This window comes from Hetaerina americana, unplaced genomic scaffold (genome assembly GCF_022747635.1).
Source record: "Hetaerina americana unplaced genomic scaffold, ioHetAmer1.1.p SCAF_10, whole genome shotgun sequence".
Taxonomy (NCBI): Eukaryota; Metazoa; Arthropoda; class Insecta; order Odonata; family Calopterygidae; genus Hetaerina; species Hetaerina americana.
The window spans coordinates 62,030,151-62,056,950 of NW_027286070.1; the positions used below are offsets into that span (position 1 = coordinate 62,030,151).

A 26,800-nucleotide genomic window follows, 5' to 3' on the forward strand; every position below is an offset into this window, starting at 1 on the left:
ATCTCAAAGGCCTCCAATCTATGCTTATCCTCCACCATCACAGACCTAGTTTCTGAGCCATACAAAACTACACTCCATATTAAAGTTTTCACTAGTCTTTTCTCTAATTCTTTATTTAAGTTGACTGCCATCAACTCCGACTTCTATGTAAATGCTTCTTACATAATGGAATACTTCAAATGTCCCCACCACTTTTCCCACCCCAATCCTAAGCACTATCCAAATAGGTGAACTGTTTTATGTGTCCCAGTTTATGTCTCCCTATTTTAATGTTTATATTAGCCTTCCTATTTCTTGGCAATCTCATGGGCTTCATTTTCTTATGATTACTTTTCATTCCATACCTATCATGTTGATTATGCAATGCACTAAGTAATGATTGTAACTTTTTGGTTTACTTGCCAAAGAATGATTGATTATTCATAAATCTGAGTAGAAGAGTTCCACTCCTACTTAAAGTACCAGCCCTTTCCATGCCTCTCTTACCATTTCCTCAACATATGTATTAAAAAAAAAAACAGGTGATAATAGACTCATTCGATGGTCATACTCCCCTGTCAAGTATTGCCCATCCATACTATTAGCCCATTTCTTCACATTATTACAGTCTGAGACATGCACAGGTTCTAGTTAAATTGTCTATCTCTCAGTCTACTTCAATCTTCTGCAAAATGTTCATTCATTGTGCCCAGATTATTCTGTTGAATACCTTCTCAAAATCTACTCAGTATTAATATATCATGTTTATACTCTTATGTTCCTTTCTGCTTATGATCTCATTATTGCTATGGCATCAACCATACTACCCTCTTTCTAACTCTAAACAGATCTTCTGCATCCATGATAAGTATTCATCTATTCTCTTCTCCATCCTTTGGTTGATGGTTCTAACTATTACTTTTGCCACGCATGAAATCTAACCTCTAGTCCTCACATACCCCTGATTCTCTTCCTTTTTTTTGGATTTGGTATCAATACTGACATAAGTGTTCATGTTACATTCCTCCCTCTTAAAAGCTATGAATAAGCCCATAAAATTCTTCCTTCCCTGTTTTTCTAAATTATGAAGTACTTTTGCAGGTATGTCATCTGTTCATGAAGCTTTCTTCAATGTTGTTTTTGTAATGCCTTTTCTATCTTGCTGTCAAATATTCCTGGTCCTATGCTATCATTATCAGCATCATATTCCCTTTCGAAACCCAAACTACCTGGTGTATTATCTTTAATATAAAGTTTCTCTGTGTACCCTTTCTTCTTATTAGAACTTCTTTCAATATTATTTTTGATGTATTATTATTATTACATCTGTAATATTGTAAATTGAATTTCCTTTCTTAGAACCTGATCTTCCTTCATAGTGTGCCCATTTTTCCCTGTCTTTGTTGACTCTCCATATCCTTTCACTGCCCTTTCTACCACTTTTCCTTTGGTATTTTAGTTTATTTTCTCAGACTATTGTTTAGTACTTTGTACCTTCTTCTCCTTAATTTTCTGTTCGCCATCTTCAGTTTCCTTTGTGCAATAACCTTCCTAATCATATCTTCTGTAGTCCAAGATTTCCTAACCCTTTTTCTATTTACCATGTGTACTTTTCAATGGTGTTGGGCTCAACCTTAATTTGAATTTACCATGTTTGTCTTATTCCTCACCATGTGTACTGTTTCATTTGCTATTTTCATTATTTTTGTTGGAGATATTCCCATCTTTTTTCTTCTGTACCCAACCCCTCATCCTTACTCAGAATCTTATGGACTGCCTCCAGATATTCCTTCCTTTTTGCCTCTGTTAAGTCTTCTATATTCACTTTTCCTGGTATGGTGCTGTGCAGAAAATTCTCACCTTTAGCCTCAAAACTGATGCAGTAGGTCCTGACAGACTTTGGTTAGATGGTTGTTCTGGTCTTGTGTAAGGATCCACAAGAGCACGCTGGACAAACTTTGCAGTAACCCAGCTTTGACAACAATACCGATACATTGCTGCCAACAACAAGACGTATACCCAGTTCTCTGGTCATAATTGACTGGTGCATAAGGATGAGCTGATCAAGGAACTGTTCATTGTGAGGAGTGCCAGATGAGCGAGGATGCATAGTTTGTCATAAAAATCTCTTTCAGCTCTGTTGAAATGAATTACCCATTACCACACTGTGCTAACATGCACTGTATCTTCTCCTTACAAACGATGCTGGATATGAATGGACGCAATAGTTAGGCAGTTAGATATTCAATTACCCATCTCTGTTTCATATTCACTCCTATTTGCTGTATTCTTGCCCCATCAATGCACCTTAAAGGTGACAGGTATCTGCTGTGAAACCATTTGCATGCTCTGGACAACTGTGGTTTAATCTGTTAATTACCAGTGAGACAATGGTTTATGGATATTGGATATATCTCTGAGGTGTAAACAAATATTCACTGCATTAAGAAGTCATAACAGATAGAGGGTGTTGTTGTTTTTACTTTTAAGTTGTTGAATCTTAAATGCATGTACTAGTGTGAAATATTCACCTGCTGTCATCTTAAAATTTGATCAGACATTCATACCAAATCATCTGTGTCATGATATTGAACAATATTTTGTGTTTTTTATATTTTATGTATTTTTATCTATAAAAATGGGTTGTTTGCATACAATTAGATATACTTTTGCAATTTCAACCTCGAAGGTTGTAATCACCTCAGGATGGGGTAGGCCTGAAAAAGGGGTTGCTCTGCTGTTTAAGAAATCCTTTATTTTTGATGGGATGGATTGTTAGTGGACCAGTGAATATTTTTTTACTATTACTCTCAAGGAAACTGAGATCAAAGTAAAGAAGCAGACAAATCATATTGCTACTTAGTTACAGTGTTGGCAAAATGTGGCATGCATATTTGTCTGTCCATGTTACTATTTCAACAACAATTGGGGCAGTCGTGTTTGCCATCCTTAAGCAGGGCCTGCTGTCGAATTCTTTTTTCAAGTTAGTAAATCTTTACTAAGTAGTTGGGAAAAGTTTTGAAATTTGATGTATGCTTCTTAATTGACCCTTAGTGGAATTTTATTAGAGTATCATTAACTACCACGCTACTACTCTTAGTTGAGAAACAGTTTCATTTCTGTTCAGTTTTTATGAAGGATCAAAAATTGTGATAGGCCCTGTGCTGAAGGATTTCCAGTATTAAAAGGAGTTTATGGCTTTAGTTGATACGAAAATGAGTATGGTCCTGTGGAAGGTTTCTGTTTCCCCTGTATTTGTGGTCTCAATGTGCTCGTGAAAATTATACATTTATTTATAAAACTGCTCATTCATAGATATTCAACCTATTTAAAGGTGGGTTTTGATGGTCCTGCTGGGACTACAGCTTTGACATGTTTGAATGGCGTGTGAGTTCTGATGACACCTGGAGTTGTGCTGGTGGGAGCTATGATAATTGTTCATAGTAGGGTCATCCAGGCCAGATAGATCAAAGGTTAGGAGCCAGATAAAAGGTAGTCCGTGAAGAGTCTACTTATCAGTGAGGTGGCTTTGAAGGCATAAACTCAGTGGGGCAGCCATTTCAGTGATAGCAACACATTAAAAATACTAATGAGAAAGGAAATGGGAAGCCCTATCAATTAATTGCCCCATGCAACAATTATCAATATAGATTTAAGAATAATACTGGCAACTATGGGTCATGACCCGCTTAGCCATGTGTCCTGCCCAGCAGCAGGAAAGACAAGACTTGTGTGGCTGTCATCTCTTAACATTCTTGCAAAGCAAAATATACAGCACCAGTATTGAGGAGGTCTGAAACAGTTGGAATATGGACTTGGAATGTAAGAATGATGTTAAGGACAGGGAAATTGGAAAATATAAAGTGGGAGGTGGGTAGGGCAAATACAGATACTTAAGGACTGTGTTAGGTAAGATGAAAGAATAGTGGGGATTACTGGAGCGATAGTTATGTAGAGAAAGATACAATGGAGGAGAAGTGAGTCAGTGAGAGATGGCATTGATATTGAGCTAGAAGGTGGGAAGAAGTATGGAAAAAATAGAGCAAGCAAACGATAGAATATTATTAGTAGAAGTAAAATCTGAGCCAATGAACTTCATTATTGTCCAAGCCTACATGTCCCCAAACAATCAGGGAGGAAGAAATAGTGTATAAAATCAATTAGGGAATAATTGTAGGTGTTCCAGTGAGGAAAAATATGATAGTGATGGGGGTTTGGAATGTGATTGTTGGTAAAGGGAGATGTGGTGGTTGGTTTGTCGAGTGAGGTAGGATGCTATGGTTTAGGAATAAGGAATGACCACAGGGAGAAAGTGATAGAGTTATTAAGGAAGGGTTCCTGCATGACAAACACTTGGTTCAAAAACCACATCAGCCCCTATGTATTCATGGAAAATGACTAGAGACTCCAGAAGATATCAGTTACGCTATTATGTTTTGGCAGAGTTAGTGACATAGTGATTAAATCACACAATCTCCCAGGAGTGGTGCAGAACATATAAAGTGTCACATGATTCAAAATATGAAACTGGGAATAAAGTTTAGGGAATAGAATGCGGAAGTGTTCACGAGATTTTCGTATAAGTTTTGATTCCCTTGCTGAATAAGATAAAACAGAAAAAGTTGCGAACAGTTATACAAGTTGCCGAAATTTTTTTATAGTATGGTACTAACAGTCATTTAGAGAAGTTTTGATGACATATGACCACTTAAGTATAAATGAGACTGAATTTAGGACAGATATAGGAAAAGAAGTAGATTAAGAGAAAATTTATAGCCAAGTACCTGTATGTGGAATGAATGCCATGTTTGAAATAAGTACTTATAAATACCCATGAATAAAAAGTTTTTTGGCACTGTAATGTGACAGGGAATGGGCAAGGTGTGAATGAATGTAGATTAGATGAGTGAAGAAAATGATGAACAATTTGATGAAGTGGCGACCAGAAATAATTGGTAATAATGATAATATATTTGTCCTGCAGCCAGTGTACACTATTGTAGGTATCTTGCTTGGCCACTTGATAATGCATTTCCTATTAAGGGATTCTCATCGATGATGTAAACTCCCACTGGTCAGCTCATTGTAACATATATGAATCCATGAAATTCTCTTTAAGTTGACCGTAAAGGATCTCTTTTCTGGAAGGGATTCTCCAATCATAGGAATTTGAAAACTTATTTCCTACTGTGGTCCTACTGCGCTGTTGGCTTAAGCTGTATCTCACTTTGGTCAAGCGACGCAGTAGTTACAATTTTTCTCAGCCATGGCTCGGGGAATTTGTCCATAACATTTTTATAAAGTACAGATAATTTATAAAAAAATCTAAATGAAGTGAGTCAGTATCAAAAAACAAGATTTTTTTAAAACCATGTACAGAGAATAACAGTGTTTATGTAACGATCTATACATGAAAGTATACTTGGTCAACGATACACGGAAAGCCGGTTTCTAAACAAAATGTCATTGCTTCACTCGTTTTACTAACACTTCAAACAGTTCATATTTTGTTGATAACTTGCCATTACTTATTTGAACTTTTGCCTTTAGCTTCTTTGATTCGTGAAGGAAATCTGACAAGTAATCCTCGTGCATATCTTTCGGAACACGATCCAGGAATGGATTCACGGCTTTGATGGCGTCTGAAAAATGAAAAAGATAATATGTAGTCGAAATGTAAAGCAAGCATTGTGAGAAGGTAAATCTAAGCACAATTAAGGCAATAATTTAGCCGTAGTTCGACTTTTAAAATCAAATATATATACCTAACATTTGAACGAAGTGGACCGTCGGGGGGTGTAACTCAGTGGTAGAGTGTCTGCTTCGCATGCAGAAAGTCCTGGGTTCGAACCCCAGCACCTCCACTTTTTTTTTCGACTGTGTTAACTTATTGTTTCATTTGCTATCGGATTTTTATGGCTCTTAATGAGAGAATTATGGTGATATCCTTTCTCGTACCAATAAAATTATAATGAAAATTTGTTATAGAAATAAACTCCATCGATGAATTGCCTGATTTAGCAGAAACTAGCATTTGATTCCCGCATTATTTTTAAACTTATATTATTAACGTTAAGGAGTGCACGTGGCGAAGTTTTGTATACATTCGCTAAATAAGCTACTGTTTGAGACCTCAGAGCTGGAGCTCATATCTCTATACAAAAGAGTCATTATATTTGGCTAAAATTTGATCATTTGCGCTATTTAAATAAAGAATAATTGATAATAAAACTAAAATGACTGGGAACGGGTAATCTAAGGAGATTCCTGCAAGGATGGATGGGACAAATGAAATGTAAAATCTCGATTAGGATCCTTGAAATTCAGGCAATGGAAGAAAATTATTTATGATTGTAAATTTCATTCCATTTAGTCGGGGCTCTGCAGGGTTTTAGTGTGAAAGAGACCATTGGGGAGTAATTCATTTTTGCAATCTTACAACCACATTTGAATGTGGTGTTCGCACCAACCTGCTTCGCAAAAGGTACTCTCATAACTGTAATGTTGTCACCATAGCTAGAGGGATTTTGGAGGATTGAGGAACTTATTTGATGCCCCATAATATTGAATTGCTTAATTCTTTTTAGCTCTATTGCAACATGGAGTATTTAAATTTAATATGATCCCATCGATAAAACGTGTGAAAGTTATTCAAATCTGACGAAACTGAAATATTGTGCCGTTTATGACATATTTATTGTAATGTGCTCTTTTATTCATATTCCTTAGAATATGGGCATCACATTGGCTTTCTCTATCTTAGACACTCGGAGACGACTATTTTTGTGTCGTATTTTTTCCTAGCTTAGCGTACTGGTGTATCTCCGTGCGTTAGCATTATTCCAAGTGAATTTCTACTACTCATGGGCATTGCATGCCTATAATTATACCGCGAGTCGTAAGTGAGGAAAGATAAACGATCCGTGTATTTTATTGACATCCTGAGCGTTGTGTAACTTAGTAACAGTAAAATAAACAGATATAATTAATCGTTTCAAACTTAACTTTGTGAAATTCCTCCATGATGAATAACATCAAAATAAAACTTTTTGATTTCGCATGGATAATTTACTTATTATTTACTCTGCTCTGTGCAGCCACCGCTAGGGTTTGTGGGAAGGTGTGGGATTACTCTTGAATATTAGTTTTCCCTCTGACAATAAACTGCGAGTTACTTGCACGAGTGACCCATTCCACGTGCACCACTCGGGCTAACCTGGTAAGAGAAAGAGATATAATTTCCGAATTCATATAATATATCATTGAAATTTAAAAATGTTCTCTCTTTTTTCAACGAGACATTTAGTGATATTTGCCATAAGATATTTACACACTAGACTATTTCAATGCGAAGTTTCACTGCGGTGCAGTATAATCAGCCTTTTGCTACTTTGAAGTATATTTTCCTCTGTGGAATTGCAAAGTTTTATTTTGATATTATTAATTTCTTGGAATAAACAGAATTTGAATATTATATTCGATAGTGCGATGCTTAACCCGGTGGAACTACTTGATGCCAAGTAAGAAGACAAAAGTTTTTCTTCCACAAAATATATTTATTATTTGCGACCCGCTTCGATAAATAGGATAATCAAGTATTAGATTTTTTACAATTTTCCTCCAGATGGGCGAGAGATGCGTTCAGGGCCGGGAAGGAATGGGGTCAGAGGAGAGGAAGGTTTAGGAGTGCGGTTCAGCTGTACCTCACTCAAATTTTTTGCCGATTTTTTCTTTGTCTAAATTTTTCCTCAAATGCATTAAAATGGAGCATGCGCGTGCTGAATTTATTAAAATACGGCAAAAGAAAGTTTGCTTCATCAGCATCCTCATAAAAGATATAGATTTAAATGAAAATTGGGAGACATGACTGTACGTGTATGTATCTCATATTGTTTACATTTTTAAAGTCATTGCCTCCAATTTTTACTTCTACCTCGATGACGGATGCCGCATAATAACTCATAATTTATAAAAAAAATTGCAAATTGTAAGCGAGATCAAATTTACGAACCCGAGCCAAATAACGTTTTCGACATGTTTTGTTGCTACATTTTTTTAAAAAGATTTTCTACATTGAACATTTACATTATACTTAAAAAAGATGAAGTATGACTGTGTGTCATTAGGTCAGCCATTAATTATGGATTTAGACAATCAGGGAATAAGTCGAGAACTTTTAGTGAAGTATTTAAGACAAGGAAAGACAAAAAAACATGGAATACTAGCATTGATTTGAGCGCATCTGAAGTTGCTGTGCCAGATATTGAATATATCGCTAGACATCTCATTGAAAAGCGAGTGAACATTTTGAAATTTAAATTATATATTAAATTAATTCGGAAATTATCTCTCTTACTCTCAGCTTGGTGGCCCGTCCCGCATGTATACGAGGAATGGGCCACCCGTGCAAGTGACTCGTAGTTTGGTTCCAGAGGGAATACTAATATTCAAGAGTAAACTTGATTACTATGTATTTTATCAGGTCAACCCTTTTTTGTAGATAAAAATAATGTGCTCGGTAACAGTTTATTGCATAGCGTCACACAATTCATTCGAAAAGTCACGAGTCACACGAGTGATAATTTTAATCCATTCGCCATTGCATTTTATACCAGACGTTCAAATATGATATACATCTATTAGGGTTATAATTCTTTATCTTCATTCAGTGGGAACTTTTTCCATATTAAATCGAACTGAACTGAACGACGGCAACTTGCAATATTTCCTTTATCAAATTTGGGCACTTACACTTAATGTATATTTTCATATGATCATGCCCATTTGTATATTTTATTTTAAATAATTGCTAGGTTTAATTTATATTGACGTAATCATATGTTTTCTTTACTCTTTTTATGGTAAGTTTATATTTTTTCCTATTTTAATAACTCATCCATTCAAATGAGTTTGGTAGATTTGAATTTTAATAATTTATGTTGCTTCCATTCTCATTCTCCAGACTTTGGATAATATAATGCTATTGACACTCAGAGATTATTTGTATATTTGGCCCATCCCCTTTCGATTGGTAATTTTCTCACGTTCAATTTCTACGGAGGAATATTACAACGATGTATGATCAAATCTATAACTGACCAACCTTAATCGAAACCATTAATACTGCATAAAATTCGGAGTTATTCCTCGCGTAATTTTACCACAATGGGTGATTACCGTCGTTTATACGAAGATATACATTTTGCATGGATATTATATTCATTCTAGTTAGATATGTAGTGTGCAGGAGGACGGGAGATATGCTAAAAAAAACCGTAAGCTTTCACCGAGATCAAAAGAATTGTATCGAGCCCATAAACCTGGAGACTCCGCTAAAATTTTTATTTGCCACTCTGTTGCGTAGTTTCGAGCGATATGAGGTGGAATTCGAACATAATATTGACCAAGCGGCAATGATTTCCCACTGGATAATATTTATTATACGACCTGTTTCGATGTGCTTCATATTCAGGTGAATGAGGACCTAAAGATGGTGCAGTCCGTGCATCAGAACCAGCCTTCCACTCGATAATAGATATTATCCAGTGGAAAATGTTTACCATTTGATCATTATTACCGCTCTATTGTTTTTGTGGGTAAACTGCCTCTGTATACGTACATGAAAAATTAATAACGCAATCTCGAGATCTTTTTTAAGTTGTCATTGCGAGAAAGATTAACTTAGATTGGTCAACGACCATAGAAAATATTACCACTAGAAATCCAAAAGAGATATAAAAGCGAATAGTCCGACTCAATCAATGGTGACCGGGCCCTGAACATTTTGGAAAAGTAGCCCTCCATTCAACAGTGGTGTAAAAACGGAAGAGCTGAAGTAGAAAAGGAAGAAAATGGTCCCTACCTACTTAAATGAACGGTGCGTCTTTCTTTAGCTAGACAGAATGTTATTATTAATGCTAGACTACCGTTTAGGGTAGGGTTTGGATGATAAAACTAACCACAGCTACATTTCTAAGCCAAACCCAATACGACAGAATGTGGCACATCGCATTATAATAAACGCTCCTTCAATTTTGCAAACACTGCACATCCCTTCGTCCAACCCAGCATGGCCATTTTATTCCTTTTCCTTCCTCGCTTGACTAACGTTCTCCCCTCTATCACAGTGTTCAGCATCCCATCGGAAATCAAAATGCTCGGCATCCACCTTAACTGCCTCTTTTGAATTTCTCCCAACAATCCTCTCTCCTCCCCCACCATGCTTAGTACTTCCTTTGTTTTTATTTCCATGCATTTTACTTTTTCATCATTTTTCCACAACCGCACCTTAAGAGCTACACATCTGCAAATTGCCGCAACGGTAAGTTTTAATAATGCATAAAAATTTTCACTAATCTTTTCTTAACATCCTTAATCAACTCCTCCTTGTGAAAGCTTCTTAGCCTAACGCACCTGGTTTAGAATCTGCTCTCCAATCGTAATTTTTAATTTAGACTTCTATGTGAAGAAAACCTGATATACTTTGTTTATGTTGATTCTGATTCCATACCGATCCAATTGATTTTCTTATTAAAGCTTAGTTGTCTACAAACCTGTTTTTATCAATTCCCTTCCTACTTTAATTCATACCTTCAGCCCTATACCCCTGCTCAATACTGCCCATCCAGACTCTCCGTCCACTACATTCACCTGTATGCTCTGAGATTTACAGGTTTTAGATAAGTGGCCTATCGCTTCAGCTGACTCTATCTTCTGTACTTCGAAATTTAATATATTCCCGAAATCCACGAAGCAAATAAATATGTTCTGTTTATATTTTGCAGTTTTATCTGTTGACACCTTACTGCACAACGCATAACTCTTCCCTTTCTGAAACAAAACTGATCTTCCCCTAAGTAATCATTTTCCTTCTACGCGCCTGGGTTATCGAGTTTCTCCTGCGTCGCTTGGACCAAATTAATCTACACGGAGCATTACCTCAGTGTCATCTGTGCATTACTACAAAAACCTTCGTAGCATATGCTCCCTTCTCCATCCTCTTGTTGATGATGTCTTGCCTTTCCTATGTTGCGTGCGAAATCAAACTTATTTCCCTGTAGTCCTCTCATATGGTTGCTTTTCTCTTCTTGGTGATGGGAGCTGGGACTGAGTTGACCAAGTTTTTCGGCCTATTTTCTTTCTCCTAAATAAACTTATGAAAGTCTACCTTCCACGTTTTCTTAAACCCTTAGGTTTTTCGGCGAGGATGTCCTTTATCCCCAAGACTTATTCAACTATCTTCATGCCTTTTCCATCACGCAATCAATTATCCTTGGACCTATATATCCTCGTCGTTGTCATATCTTTCCGTATATAAACATAATGCTCTAAAATCTTGAAAGCATAGCACCTCCATGCATTATATCCATCCACCCTGAATATTGTATTGGTAAATTTTCCAGTAGTATCTTGAATAATGTGAAACAAAGGATTAAGGCTCACAAATTACCAATGTTGGTTTTCAATTAAATGTAATCAAGTCACAAGATGTTTGACTATATAGGCGAAAAGACGGATGTTCATAGGCTAATATAATGATTATCCAATTAGTAAATGGCTATATGCTTTCAAATTATAGGCGATGCAGCGTAATGGTACGAGGGTCATCCGGAAAGTAGTACCGGTTCGTGAAATAAAGACACAAAAGTAAATATTAACAAACATAAAAAATTTTATTTGAAAGAGGATACTTTAAACTACTTCTCAACATAATCTCCAAGCAAATTAAGGCATTTGTCATAACGTGTGACAAGTTTCTGTATATGGCTGCGTAGATTTTCGCGGCGGTGGCTTGAAGAATTCTGCATGTCCGGGTTTTCACCGCGTTGTTGTTTGAAGCCGACAACAGTTTCGCCGAAGTTTCATCCGGCGTCTTCAGGTCGAAGATGAGGGACAGCAGATCAGACGAAGAAGATCAGAGAGCAGCACTTGGACGGGACCACCTATATAAGGACGGCCAAAATCTGAGTCCCTCATCTTCGACCTGAAGACGCCGGATGAAACTTCGGCGAAACTGTTGTCGGCTTCAAACAACAACGCGGTGAAAACCCGGACATGCAGAATTCTTCAAGTTTCTGTATTCCTGCTGCATAGTCCTTCGCCGCCAGCTCATTGAGATACGCGAGGGACCCATCTTGCACAAATTTTTGCATAATGCAGATGGTGTTTAACAATTTCATGAACAATTGTTCGAGAAACATTGGGAAAATGCTCACAGATGTCATCAATTGTGACGCGCCGATCGTTCCTCACGAATTCGTCAACTGAGCTCACCAGTTGGTCTGTAATGACAGACGGTCTCCCCGAACGCTCATCGTCGTGTGTGTTCCCCCTCCCCATGTTGAAGTTGCGACACCACCGCCGAACAGACGACTCGTCCATTACATTGTCTCCATACACCTCCTTTAATTGGCGATGAATATCACATGGGCGAACGTTTCTTGCATTGAGGAATTTAATCACTGCCCTCACTTCACAACTGGCGGCGTTCTCAATTTTTTTAAACATTGTAAACAATCACAGAAACAACACAGGCAATGCTAGCGTCACGCAACTTGGCTCAGAGAAGGCAGACAAGCCACTGAAGCTATCTGACCTCGTCCAGCGGCTACTCGCGTCGTCAGCACTTCATGCGGCACGAACGGGTACTACTTTCCGGATGACCCTCGTAAAATTAACTGCGCATATAGATTCACTATAAAAATAATTGAAATATTCTACAAATAAATAATAATTTTTATAATGATAGTATTAAATTCTATCAGCATATTGGCAATTTAAGTATAATGATTTATGTGAGCATTTAGTATAAAATCACGTTTAATGTTTGGTAATAATTAACTCTGATAACAACATTAAACCATGCCACTTATTAATTCCAAACTTTTAGTGCTGGTGAATAGATTAACTTTATATTTACCCTTGAGTTGAGGTAGTCCATCAAAGACGAAAATGCGTTCCCGGGTCTCGCAATACGCCACGTGGAATCCGACGTCTGACAGGAGAGTCTTTAAATCTTGACTGGGAGTTTTGGAATGATGATATGGGGAGATGTAGTTCTCATAATCCTGGATTACACGAAGAGTATGTGTAGGGAATTAGGGGTTACAGTGGTTAATTAGAGATATTTATATCTATAAGCATAGCAGTTTCAGGTTTAACTCTTTGGAATTCCTTCATGATGAGGGTAAAAAAGAAACTTTACACGTCCACAATAAAGATTTAATATTTCACGTACATGGTTTCGATGGAACGCATCACCTGATGATGATGCGCAGCATCAAAAACATGGTCAATAAGTATAAAATCTTTATTGTGGAGGTGTAAAGTTTCTTTTTAACCCTCATCATATATCAATAAGCTTCAAATGGCACTGGAAATTTTCTTAATTTTAAATTTCCCATGGTTTTTTTAATTTTTTAATTTCCTGTTACGATCTCCCAACTTAAATTCAATATATGTAATGTTTTAGCATAATATAGGGTTCAATTTAGTGTGACTTTAATAAGGGATGCAATGCTGTGGATAGAAAATTTATTTTGATCAAAACGCAGTCTTGTCAACATAGAACAAGCTTATCGGAAATGCCAATGCTAATCAGTTACCGTGAATACATTTTTAAAACGCTTTTTGTCTCGAAAAGTATGTATCTCCTCACGTTGAGCTGGAATATAAGTTACTTCTATTCCTTTATTTGCTGCATTTACTCGGGGGAGTAGGACCATCGATAATTTTTACGTTAGTCTTCGTTTAATATCAAATAAGATCATATCTCTTCGTATTGGTGACTAACAATACACATAGTACCGAAAAGGACATGCATATTTTGAAAGGGAAATAAACTTATTGGCTTGATGAATCGGTCGCAAAAAAGAAACAGTTGCAACACTCCTTCCTATCCAAAGAAATTTCCTGAAAATATAATCATTTATCAAGCGGAATATTTTCTTCTTTTTTATGTAAATATTTAGCTTAATGTTTTAATTTCTCTCCTTGCCAAATAGTGCTGAAGGGATTCCTATTTTATGCGAACAGCCCGCATAGCTTTGCTTAGCGTGCAAATAGCTTTAAAGTTCTCCACTCTTAATCTTCTCCTTCTTTTTCTCATTCTCCATTCATTTTCATTGGTGCCTGCAATCCATGTCAATCACAGTGCATCGGTCAGCTGCTTTACGTACACGTAGTTCTAAATAAACTGAATGGTCGTAGCTCTGCCTTGTTATGTCGTGCCCAGCGTAGGAAAAGGAGATCAAAATTTGGGGCAATTATGCTTTCAAATTCTGTTGGTTTAAATTTGACCGTTCTTTAAGTCGGGAATCACAGTAGTGCGGTGAATTGGGTTCATTTTAACGGCAAAATGATGTATTAAGAGATACCTTTAGTGAGTGTTTCCATGGCTAAGGGGACTTCGAAACTAAGCCATGCTCTGCTTTCGTATGTTCTCTCCTTTCCCGCTGGGCCATGATCTTTCAGTTTAATAATTCCAAAATTTGTATCTAATCTGTGAAATCCATAAATATTACATATTTATATAATCATTATTAGGATTGATTTATTGCCACAGTAATATTGACGATGTGTGACTAAAATTAGGCTTTGGGCAGACACGGGTAGGAATATGTTAAACGTTAATATGTTAAATGAAGAAGTTACTTTTTCGAGTAAATCTTAACTCGTAAATAGATTTTTCTATTAAATTTTATTCTTTATTGGTTTAATTTGCTGAAAAAAAAACTGTCGTTAAAACTTGAATTGCTGAAATTTGATTTGTCAGACAAAAGGGGCTTCCCATAAGAATAATTTTAAATTTGTGCCAATGCGAGTAAAAGATAAAATAAAAAGACTTAAGCTTCAGCCATCCCCTTTTACTTCACACAAAAGTTCGTCAGCTTCTGTGATTATTATTTTTTTGTGGATAAATTGACAAGATTTTGGACATGATATATCTCTGGAGTAAAACTATTTTCCTGCGCTAACATAAGGATTAATTTAAATGTCAATTCTGATTTAAACAATCTAAAACTAATTGTATCGGGTTTTAACTTTTTACTTGGTTAGAAACATATTACCTTTAGCTTAGCGGGATGAACTTTTATAGTTAACCTCGCCAAGTCTGGTCGTGAGTTTAAATAACTCTAGCTTTGCATGCAGGAAAAACTGTGATTTCAGTTCATTAATTTTGCTGAATTAGAACGAGGTCGACTCACATGTTGGAAATGGAAATTGAATAAATGGTGGACATGAAATCCCTATTTTATATATCACGATTCGCATGTATTTTAAAAATGAAAAATTAATTTGGACAGTGAGTAGTAATTGGCTTGTACGTGAAAAACCTGCATTACAATGGAATTGTTATTTAAGGAATTAAGCAATGATGTGTTTTTTGCTATTAGTTTCTAAATGATTCTACCATTAAGGATTTGTGCTAGAAGTGAACCCTTACAAACCTATTTGTAACTAATAATCTTAAATTTCATTTTAAACCTAAAATTACTGATGCTTGCTTTCAAGGTATGCCATAGAAAAAATACTTCTATGTTGAAAAATCGTGATAATTTTTCAGGGCATGAAATGTTTGAAGCTACCGCAGTACCAGGCCATTTGTATTTCTATATCGATGATCTTACATGCACAGAAGTTGTTAACAATTTTTAGGCTCGTCTGAAAGATATTTTATTAGGAAAACGAAATAATTATCACCTTTGTATACTTGCTCCATCGGGAAACGGCAGCCATCTGTTGATATACATCGAAGATAGGGCTGGATGCTAGAAATACCAGCAAAGCTTCTCCGCCAGGAACTAGTAGATCGTATATATTCTTCATTGCTATTCTTAATGCAAAATAAGAAGAAATCTCAGTGTGACTTGAGTGTTTTATTACTGGTTGTTGGTGCAAAGACAGTTTACTCCCAACGAACGACATTCATCATGAAATATTATACATCCATGTGGTACATTATAATACTTGTGGTACATGAATTGTGCATTACAGTACATTTGGTTATTATTACCACTTAATGAATATTAAGATGTGCACATTTTGTGGATTCATATCGGCAGTATTTTGATTCATAGAGAAAATAAGAGATTTTTTGGTATTTGCCGTATAATTGACTTTATTTGGAAGTCTGCGCTCCGGACTGTAACCTATCATTATTCTCTCAAATGGTATCGAGATAGTGGGTTGTGTTATGCATATCCAAACTGAGATTTTTGGCATCTTTCACAGCGCCATTAATTGCAATTATATGCGTTTTATACTTATTAATAGATAAGGCAACAGAGAAATCATGCCAGAGGGAAGATAATGTCATTTTCCCTAATAAGTTTCAGTAAGCACAGCGCATGATAAAATAAAAATATCAATATATAATATTTTGACGACCAAATGTGAGAACATTTAATCAGGAATATGTGAGGCATTATGTTCCAGGTCTTCTTCTAGGTGGAGGAATGGAATAAATATAGGGAATAGCTCCTTGTGTTAAAATTTTCCAGAAATCAATCCCAACCCTCGACGGTAAAATCAGTGCTATCGACAGTTAAACAGTATGCCTCTACTTATCGTCGAATATTTCTGAAACCAACTTGTAACTGCTTCTGCTAATAATTTATTGCGTAAGAAAAATATCCAAAGGATACCCTTCTGTCTTAAATTTTTTATATTTATTATATTTTTACCGTTGAAAATATTGTAAAGGTAATTGCGTAGAAAGACAACAGCTAATTTTATTTTAATTTCTTTTGTTGCCGTTTTAAAAATGAAATGAAAATGGTGGAAGCAGAGCTTGGTTTTTTTTAAAACCATTAGATTACTTATGGAGTGCAGGATTATGTTGACCAGCGCTTTACAATTGTTAATAGCTCTTTCGAAACAGTCGACTCGAATAGTTAAGGACCTAATGTAGTGCGATACAGGATGTGAGGAAGTTTTTTTGAGGGCAGCGGATGTCAAAGAAACGGTTCTGGGGAATTCCTGTTTTTGCTTCGCCTATTAACACGTAAGGATAGCTATTCGCAGTTCCGAGGAGGTCTTTATCCCTAACAGCGCAAGTGGTCACTCTCTCAACCCTTAGTGTTCACACCGATCGAGGCCCTTCGAAACTCGGGTTCGTCCGCATCTTGTATCTCCCTCCTCTTCGTGGTGGCCCTCACCTCTGTTCCCGCACCCAGTGCAAGCAGAAGAAGGAGAACACCTTCCGGAAGCCGAGCGGGAATTTCCCCCTCATGTCGGGATCCAGGATGTCTATCGCTCGGAAACACAGCCTGGGATGTCGGTGCCTCACCGAGGCGAAGCGGATCATGGATTCGGAGGCGTCGACGGCGACCACGCGCCCAGTCGCGGGCACGACGGGGAGGAGCAGCCGGCGGGTGACCTCCCCACTGCCGCACCCGACGTCCAGGACGGACTCGGAGCCGTCATCCAGCCACGTCATGGAACCCACGTGTCGGGACAGGGCCTCCGCCGCGTCTCGGTGCTGCATCTCAGACGCGGACGAATAAAGCTTGGCGCGGTTCATCCCCGACCTCGGTGTCGTAGTTCAGCGAGCTCCCCTCCGTGGCGAGGAGGTCGGTTCTCTCTTGGGGAATTTCAGGCGACTCCTTGATTTTAAGAGGCCGGATTGAGGGAGCCCTAATTAATGGAATCAATGAAATTACTTACTTTTCGTCGTTATCAAGCCGTGGGACGCTTAAATTTCCGCGTAAAAAAATCGTTCGCTGGACTAAGGCAATTGAACAAATTTATGGTTATAGAAAGCTCTTAAGAGTAGTGATAATTCACCTGAATTCAACTGAAAATTCATATGGCATCGTACTTGTACATTCGTATTGAGTTCATAACGGATGTTTGCTTAAGTCTGAAGTTTTATTCAAAATTATTTTTTAACTTTTGAGCGTACAATAAAAGTGCATGGCGCATACTAGTGGTTGACTCAAACCATCTGTAGAGAACATCGCAATTCAGCTGAGGTTATTCGAAACTGTCAACACTTAGGAGTTGTGCGCGTCACTTTGATGACTTTAAAAATAATATAATATTTCAGGTAAATTTTCATCAGTTGAGTTTAACTGTAGGAACAGCATTCTAAAATCAGTCAAAAGTCAGCTCGATTCTCATTAATGCGGCATTATCTGTCTATTGTGTTTGCTGTAGCCTTTGAATCCGTTTCAGTATTCATAATGATGCTTCAATCTCACCTCTGGTATACTATATAATTTTAATGAAAATTTTTATTGAATCATCATTACCATTTTGTTAAATTACAAGCTTAAGAAAAAAATTACTGATATCAAGAACAAGGGCGATGGATGGATAGTAGAACGTACCGAATATCGTTTGTATCAGAATGCTTCTGCTGATCACGATCAAGTTAACGCCGTTAGGTTATCATAGTCCACTAGCTTTTTCTTCTTTCGAATAAATCCAGCGCTTGATTTCATCTCTATCTTTTGTTCACGATCCTGAATATTTAGGGGACTGACTTTGAGTGTTTCTATTATGAAAGATAGAGAGAGAATAGAACAGAGGAGAATCTATAAAATAAAATTGTTTATTGTTTATTTAACGATTTTTACGTTTTACAGGATTATGGGTGCTCAGACATGCATTCATATATAGAGTTTCGTTGGTTAAACAAATTTTGTAAACACAATTCGGAGATTCATACTTAATTGTCTCGAATATTTTTCTCGAGACAAGAAAACCTTTTCCCTAATCACTTCAGGTTGATATTTCCTGTTTAAATTTGGCGCTTATTTAGAGGGATTTAATTCTCATGATTGAGGCTTGTCTTTAAAAGATATTGTCATACAAGTTTATTTTAATGATCCCCAATTAAGATTCGTTAAATTAATTTTTCAGAGTTACATATAATTTTCGATACTTTCATTTTCCGCTCCTATAAACATATTATTGCCGGTGTTTTGTTTTTTTTGTGGGCAGAGTCGAATTCACTTAATTGAGAAAATTATCTCTTTTATCAATATGGTTACCATCAAATCATGGTCACAATATTTATAATAATGCACTTAAAAGATACCCGTTTCACTGGAGCACGTTTCATATAAAATTATTCTTCAATTAAAGATAACCTACCTATTTGGGTTAGATTTTGGTCGGTCCCTAGCGGGCATTTACTTCTACGCATCACGAGAAACTACTCTTTTTGCGCTATATCGTTTCTGTTTCCGTTTATTCGTAATTTCTGCCTGCTTTCATGTTGTCTAGAAACCTTATACTCTAGCTTCCATTATATTGCTCATCCAACATTCTCCCCTCTATCAATACCTTCAACATCTCAGTAACTTACAATATTTTCTCCATCCACTACCTCTGCCTTTTTCGGATTTCCCCCATTAACTTACTCTCTTCGCCCACCCTATTTTAAACTTCCGCGTCGTTCTTCTCTATGTCTAACTTATTTTCTCCATTCTCCACCATAGTCACTTTCACATAGCCTCTAGTCTACGCTGATTCTCTTGACTAAAAAGGCCAGGTTTCACATCCATAAAGCCCGCTCCGTATGAAATTCTTTACTAATAATTCCTTCACATTTATACTTATTTAATGTGTATGGGTCAAAGTATTCTTACTAATGTTATATTTAAATATTTTTAACTTTGAATTCTTTCTAATATGCCAGGATTTATGTATTCTGAGTGAATATTAGTTTGTTCACTGTTTTTTTGTCTCTCTATGAGAAAAAATCTCGCCACTAGAAAATAATGCTCAAGTCCTCCTAGCGGGGAATGGTTTGTGGCTTTGCTCGTGCGTCTTGGGAGAAGGGCGTGCTGGGAAAGATATATAAAACAATAACCAGGAAAGAGGAATTCGATGCCGAAACGGTGGTAAAAGGGGTTGCGCGAGGAAGGGACCAAGGGGCGGTTGGATATCGCAAGGCAGGAGAAGTAAGAGCAAGGAGGGTTTGTTTACCCGCCGCGGGAAGGAGGATCACAGATTTGAAGAACGTGTTTGTATAAGGACGGCGAGGAGTAAGGTCGGGTAGGGAAGATAGTCGACATCGTGGCGGTAATTAGCGGAGGCGTATATACCAAACAGCTCGGGAGTTGGATAATCCGTTTAAGGGACTATACCACCTTCCACTAACCTTGCGCGTGCAGTTAGTGGTAACGACGTTTCTGACCAACCGTGAACTTATACTGAATTTCCGAAAATTCACCCGGGCATATTTCCCGAAGTTAACTGAATTAATGCCTGGTGCCATTGGCCGATGTTAAAATAAAATTTTGATTGGAAAGGTGACCTGAGGGCTCATGTTTGCGGATTTAAGAATGCCAAATGTAGTGTACATATTATAGTGTACATATATATATGTGTGTGTATATATATATATATATATATATATATATATATATATATATATATATATATATATATGTATATATATATATGATTTCGTCGAAGTAACACGGAAGTGTTGAATAACAAGCTTTGACAGCAACAAACAATATAAGAACACATACCTGTAAAAAGATCACTCACACGTTATTTCTTGATCATTTCGACGGAATTCAACTCCGTCTTCATCGGAAGAAATAGAAGTAATGAATTCATTACTTCTATCTCTTCCGATGAAGACGGAGTTGAATTCCGTCGAAATTTGTGACTGGTTAAACATGAAAGTTACGGATATGAAAAGTGTGTCAATCTACGTATTGTTATACATACTCAAAGCGACAGCCAACATAACACTGCCGCTACACAAAATTAATATTTAAGGGGACCTGTTCAATGCTCAATGTTATTTATTAATTCCACGTTCTCTCCTTTGAAGATGTTTTATTAATCATCATTTTAACTCCTCGTGTAATTACATTTCACCGAAAAACTATTTTCACCATTAGCGCTTATTGGCGTGCAAGGTGGATCACCTGCAAACATTTCTCCATCAAAATTAAATTATTTATTAGTTGTGAAAATGAAAATCAGTTTCCACCATAAAGCCGTGGAATGGCACTGGGGAGAAGTAAAGTTGCTTTCGGATATAGTAATCAAGCTTTAGTCACGAACGATGGATTTCTGTAAATGAGGCGTCAAATGCTTCTTGGGCCTAGTGGAAAGCGTGTTCTATGAGAATGCCTTATTCGTTTTTGACTTTTATTTCTCATTTCCTCTTTGGGGATTGAAGACAAGAGATCCTAACCTTACTCATACAAACAGTTATTTCCAAGGGAGTATGTTAAATCTTACCCAACCACTTTCAATTTTCCCTCTTGAGGAAATAAAGCCGTTTGTGAGTGAAAGGGATTAGGAGAGATAATTCGGAATTTCAGTTGCCATGAGAATAACAAATTTAAGCTCTAGGGGATGTAAATAGGAAATGGAGTAGACGGTGGTTTTGCAGAAGATCATAATATATAATTTATAGTATATTTCCTTCATGTTTACTCAGGGATTTCAACTGATATCAAGCTCTTCAAAATGAGTTCCTTTCGAAAACAGCCAGAGAGCGTTCTGCCCACTGTAAACATTTGCTAAAGTGGAGAGTTTATGAAATGCTGCTATGATTAATCAAGCGAAAAATGTGGATGCAAATAAGCTCTGCGGCTTTTTTCCTCCAACCCTAAGCCAATGGGGTCCATCTCGTACAATCTATCTTGTATCTGTCGAGGTTATTCCGAGATCCTTTGCTCCCTCGCCCGTCGCTACCTCTCCCTCTTCACATTTGCCAATGGATATCCAATTACCTTCGTTATACCTAAACAAAACACCCCATATTTACCTCGAATACTTGGTTTTTGTTATAATGGTGGATAATTATATTACCATATTTTTTTAATTGGAATTCTCATTGGAATAATGTCCTTTCTTCGATGAATTTGTAAGAACTGAGATTTAAAAAATAATGGAGTTGTTATTTCTGCCATTTATTAATAATGAAATATTTGTAATTTATTCATGCATCTATCGTCACGTTCTGTTTATCGTGGATTTCAGGCCGAAATTATAGAAATTTGTCAAAACATTCGATTTTCCCCTATGCGACCTTTGCATGCAACTTCGAGTATGTCTGTTAATTCCCTATTTTATAAACTCACGTCATAGATATGGACTGGAGAGTCAAGATAAACGATCTTGTTGGCAGTGATAGTTTTTTTGTAATTATTTTTTCGATTAAATTCTAATTTATTTCTTTTTTCTATAAAATATGTATTTTTCCAGAATGTATGATAATGAGGGTATCGGTCGCAGAAAACCCGTCGTCGTGTGAACGTACTCGAATAAAATAGTGAAATCAATTTTCCTTACCCTAGTCCTGCACTTATTACCCTGTAAGTCGTCACGGGTGTCAGGCAAGGGGAGTTCAAATACGGAAAAGTTAAATCAGGGAAATTTGTTGATTTGATAATCAATCTTAACAGTAGTTCCTTAAATGAGTTGTTTTAAGACAATATTTTCTGCGATTGTGATTGTGAATTGTGTAAAAGGACTTCTTGTGTCGGTCAGTTTGGCAGTTTATTTCCATTAAATTCTCATTTTCATCTCGCCTGTGAGACGAGGATATGCATATAAATGGTGGGACTGTGAGGATTCCATAGGTGTCTACATAATAACTAACGAGTTTCACTCATCTAGTAGAATCTTGCATACAGGATCCTGTATGATCGGTTATCGTTGGTTTCCATAACTTCATAGCAAAGTTTACGATAGAGAGCCTTTCTGTGTATACGTATTATGCTTGATTCAAAAAGTATTACTCGTATTATGTTTAATTAAAAAATTAAATTATTCCTCGCTGGATCCAAAATGTTTTAAGTGTATTCAAGATGGGGCTTTCCCAATCCGGGATGACTATAATGCGTGACTTGTTTCTAGAATTTTCCTGTCTTTTAGTTGATTAAAATTAGTTTCCTCAATGATGCCTCAGGAATATTTTTCACTTATTTAGAAACCAATTGTTGAATCAATCAGATTGAAATTTAACCAAAGAAATATAACTAATTTCGGTTGATTAATTGATTGTTAATTAAGGGATATCACTAGTGCGGAGAGATTAATGCTCTGGTTTCAACGGATTTTTGATATTTATTTCTGTGCACGCATCGTCCTAAACTAAAAATAGTTCATATGTGACACTTATTATTACATGTGTGTTACAAAATTGAAACATGTTACGTAAACCTTTGGAGTTAGCAGTTCTTATAAAATTTCTTGGCGCTATGTTTTGACACGAGGTCATCTAGGAGTGAAGGAAATGGTTGCGTTTACTCCACCCTGTACAAAAGTATTACCGATAGTACAATAGAAGACAGCGAAAAACGCAGAAGATTACATCTTAAAATCTCAGTGACACTGAAGCCTATAAAATAAACATTTAGAACGTTCTATTTTATGTGAAGTTTTCTTGAAATTGATCAATAATCTGTTACAATCGTTAACATATTTTAAGATAGTTTTTCGTATGAAAAACTGAATTTCAACATTGCAATATTTCCGATCAAAATGATAAGCGGTGAAACGCCACTGAATTTGTGATTTAGGGCCCTCGTTTTAAATCGGTTCCAATCTATCGTATTTCCCAGGAACTCGCTATCATCTAGCTGCCGACGGAAGCAAAGATTATGTCGGATCTTCGAATTCTATTGTCACTTGACATACCTATGGGTAGTAATTCTATACAGTCCAACTTTCTCCAGTAACATGATTAATAACTCACAGTTTCTCTTTTTTTTGTTTTCAAGCTGTTTTACTTTCACCTAATTCATGCCTAACCACGAGAGGGCTCCTCTATTTGTGACTTTCCTCGAGTGAAAGTGAATATTCCAAAGATCTAAATCATTATTGTATTCTTGAAAAATATTTTGGGATTTAAATTTTTCGAGATATAGGTATCTGAACTATTAAACTTTCTCGCAGTCTGTTGCAAAACCGTTTAATCCTTAAGTGCCATCCTAATTCAAAAATATATTTTTTCGTTGTAATTCATGTCGCGTTAGTCCAGGGGGTAGAGCGTTGGACTACTGACCGGAGGGCCCGGGTTCGATTCCCGGACTCTGGGCACCTGCAGCTCCACCCAAGCTATGTGATTTTTTGGAGGGTCAGATCTTCCGGGAAACCATAACCAGCTCAGGGAAAGGAACTGGCCCCCTTACCCTGACTTATGAATTTCACACGCCGTCGAGCTTAGTACTGGGTGAACTCTACCATCACCTACCAAACCGACCTTCGGGTTGATTACTGTGTTTATGGTTTTTTTATTTATTTGATGGCTCATTCATAATGATTAAAATCCTGGAAATCCAATGCTATTTTGGAAAATCGAATTCAGCATCACGATTTGAATTCCGCTTCGAAGAATGAACGCGATAACGAATTTCCTTCGAACATATCGTTATTTATTTTATGCCTTGTTATTTTCCCATGGCGAAGCAAACTTATAGTTCGCTTTTCCTGTTTTCTTTACAGTGGGTCTTTGCACAGCACATAAAAATATTATTTGCTGTGTAAAGAGGCTCTTTTAATTTTACCGCTAATTTTGAAAGCCTCCGTGGAGAATTACGTGTAAAATCTCTTACGATTTCACAATTCAGTGATAATGGATTACCACGAGGTTAAGCCTGAGAACATCGAATATCTCATTCGACTTTTTCAGATCATCCAATTTCTCAAACACAAAACGATTGATACAATTGGATCCCGATCCGACCGAACCAAACTCAGCGTATTCGATTCCAGCCGTGTGGGGATGTATGAATTGTCATGGATTGGTATTTTGGGATTCGCTGTTGTTGGAAATAATCTCGATAACTAAACACATTGAAAACAGCTCCTAAAACACCGTTACGATTGGATTAGAAAACTGGTACGGATTTTAAATTATTAAAGGTTGAAAATTTAAACTATAAATAATATTTTTATATCCTATGAAATAGAGTGTAATATATGAGTTTTATAAAGACCAGAAAGTTACAATTAATATCTGGTAGAAGCAAAGCTAATTTTATTCGAGATATTGGCGTTCGTCTTAAAAATAGCGGGTTTACTAGGTGATATGACTTCCTCTACATATTTTGGGGAAGTTGAAACTATTTTGTTTAAATCATTTATTCTATAAAGTACTGATTTGACTTAAACAAATCAATAGAAATGTGACATGGAAATCATGATTTTACGATGCAACAGAATAGGTAAAGAGTTGTAAATCCTACCCTCTCATGTTGGGCGAAGTACTAAAACCTTTGCCCTACCTTATTGAAACCACGGCTCCATGACATTTTAAATCATTTAAGTGGGTCTAACCAGGAAGATTATATACTTTGAGATACCCCATTTATATTTGAAATTATCCTCTTGGTTGCTCTGGAGAACGATCACTTATTCATTGTCCCAGGAATAAATTGTTTCTTCAGATTATGTAAAGTTTTACATGTGAATGGGTAATCAGAGCTTTAAGAGCTCCTGTTCTGCCAAGTGTTTAGTTCCAGTATACATAAATATATATATATAATAAATTGGAGAGCAACAAACAATATAGAAACACATAAAAAGAACACTCACACGTTATTTCTTGATAATTTCGACGGAATTCTGCTCCGTCTTCATCGGAAGATAGAGAAGATAATGACTTCTCTATCTTCCGATGAAGACGGAGCAGAATTCCATCGAAATTATCAAGAAATAACGTGTGAGTGTTCTTTTTATGTGTTTATGTATTGTTTGTTGCTTTCCAATTTATTATTCAACACTTCCGTGTTACGTCGACGAAATCATATATATATATATATATATATATATATATATATATATATATATATATAATGTATGTATATGTATATTTATATCTTCGAAAAAGAACACTCTTCAGCGACGACATAAAATGTATAAAACTTTGATCAAAGCATTTATAAACAGAGACACAGAGGAAGGACACTCATGTATCTAGTTTTGACGTTTCGATGGCACGGTCGTCATTTTCAGAATCTGAACTAGATATGCGAGTGTCATTTCTCTGTGTATGAAGCTATTCCATTGAATCCCCTTCAAAATATCCCCATCATCTACTTATACAGCAGGGGAGGGATCTCCTTTGTATACAAAATGTATGGATAATCCTTATGAATGAAGCGAAATCCTAGCATTTTAGAATAATTTGTTTTCATTGTTATTGTAACCTGACTATATATCTATGTATGGTTTGATTACAATATGTATATATTTAAAATAAAACTTTTACAATAATAGCAATATTTCCGTAAACAGTTATACGAATTGTCTTCAGGTTATCAGGCAATATAAAGGGGGAGTAGTGCCAGCAGCAATTTTTAAAATACGAGAAGGTTTGGCTCATGTTTTCGCAGTAGAATGAAGTGTATATTTGACATTTTAAGATACATTTTTGGATAATTTTTTTGTAACTTTGAAAGGTTAGATATACAAGTGAACTGAAAGGTTATCCATACTGAGTTCCCAAACATATCTTATTTTCTACAGTTTAAAAATCAAAGAAAATAGCAGTATATCTTTCTTGTAAATAGCTCTTATTTTAAAATTAATTTGATGGTACGATTAATTATTATCTGCTCTTTATGATTTCACTTATAAAAAGCTACAAATGCTCTATATGAATATCACAAGACACATTTACGTACCTGTGATTTTCCTTTTTGTGTCCTTAATTGTCCATTCACTTCTTGAACGTTCGCTTCGAGTCGCCGACACGGCCGCCGCAATCTCCGTGCACGCTGTGTGAGGCGCGCGATAGGTAGTAGTCCTCTCCTAGAAAACTTGGCAGTGGTCGTCGGGCTGATGTCCGCTCCCTCTCGTCTTCAGATTCAGGCTGACCCCTTTTCATCCT

The 26,800-nt window shown here is 36.5% G+C and overlaps 1 protein-coding gene and 1 non-coding gene across 2 annotated transcripts; one reads left to right on the forward strand and one right to left on the reverse strand.

The window, feature by feature from the left end:
* Nucleotides 1-5,364: 5,364 nt before the first annotated feature.
* On the reverse strand, nucleotides 5,365-26,777 carry jhamt (juvenile hormone acid methyltransferase). Its single transcript, XM_071597866.1, has 5 exons — nucleotides 26,595-26,777; nucleotides 17,139-17,616; nucleotides 15,682-15,814; nucleotides 12,899-13,046; nucleotides 5,365-5,621 (listed from the first exon to the last, which is right to left on the reverse strand). Exons 2-5 carry the CDS (start codon nucleotides 17,501-17,503, stop codon nucleotides 5,443-5,445), a joined length of 825 nt encoding a protein of 274 aa, XP_071453967.1. The 5' UTR covers nucleotides 17,504-17,616; nucleotides 26,595-26,777; the 3' UTR covers nucleotides 5,365-5,442.
* TRNAA-CGC (transfer RNA alanine (anticodon CGC)) lies at nucleotides 5,772-5,843 on the forward strand. Its single transcript has one exon. It is a non-coding gene; the product is annotated as a tRNA-Ala (tRNA).
* Nucleotides 26,778-26,800: the final 23 nt, after the last annotated feature.

Bases quoted from the DNA above. Each gene is read 5' to 3' on its own strand.
- jhamt (XM_071597866.1), bottom strand. From the start codon at position 17,503: ATGAACCGCGCCAAGCTTTATTCGTCCGCGTCTGAGATGCAGCACCGA. The intron at 13,047-15,681 runs GTGATAATTATT...CGTGTAATCCAG, and splicing joins GATGGAGCAAGTATACAAAG to GATTATGAGAACTACATCTC. The intron at 5,622-12,898 runs GTAAATATAAAG...TTCATTTTTCAG, and splicing joins TGGACTACCTCAACTCAAGG to ACGCCATCAAAGCCGTGAAT.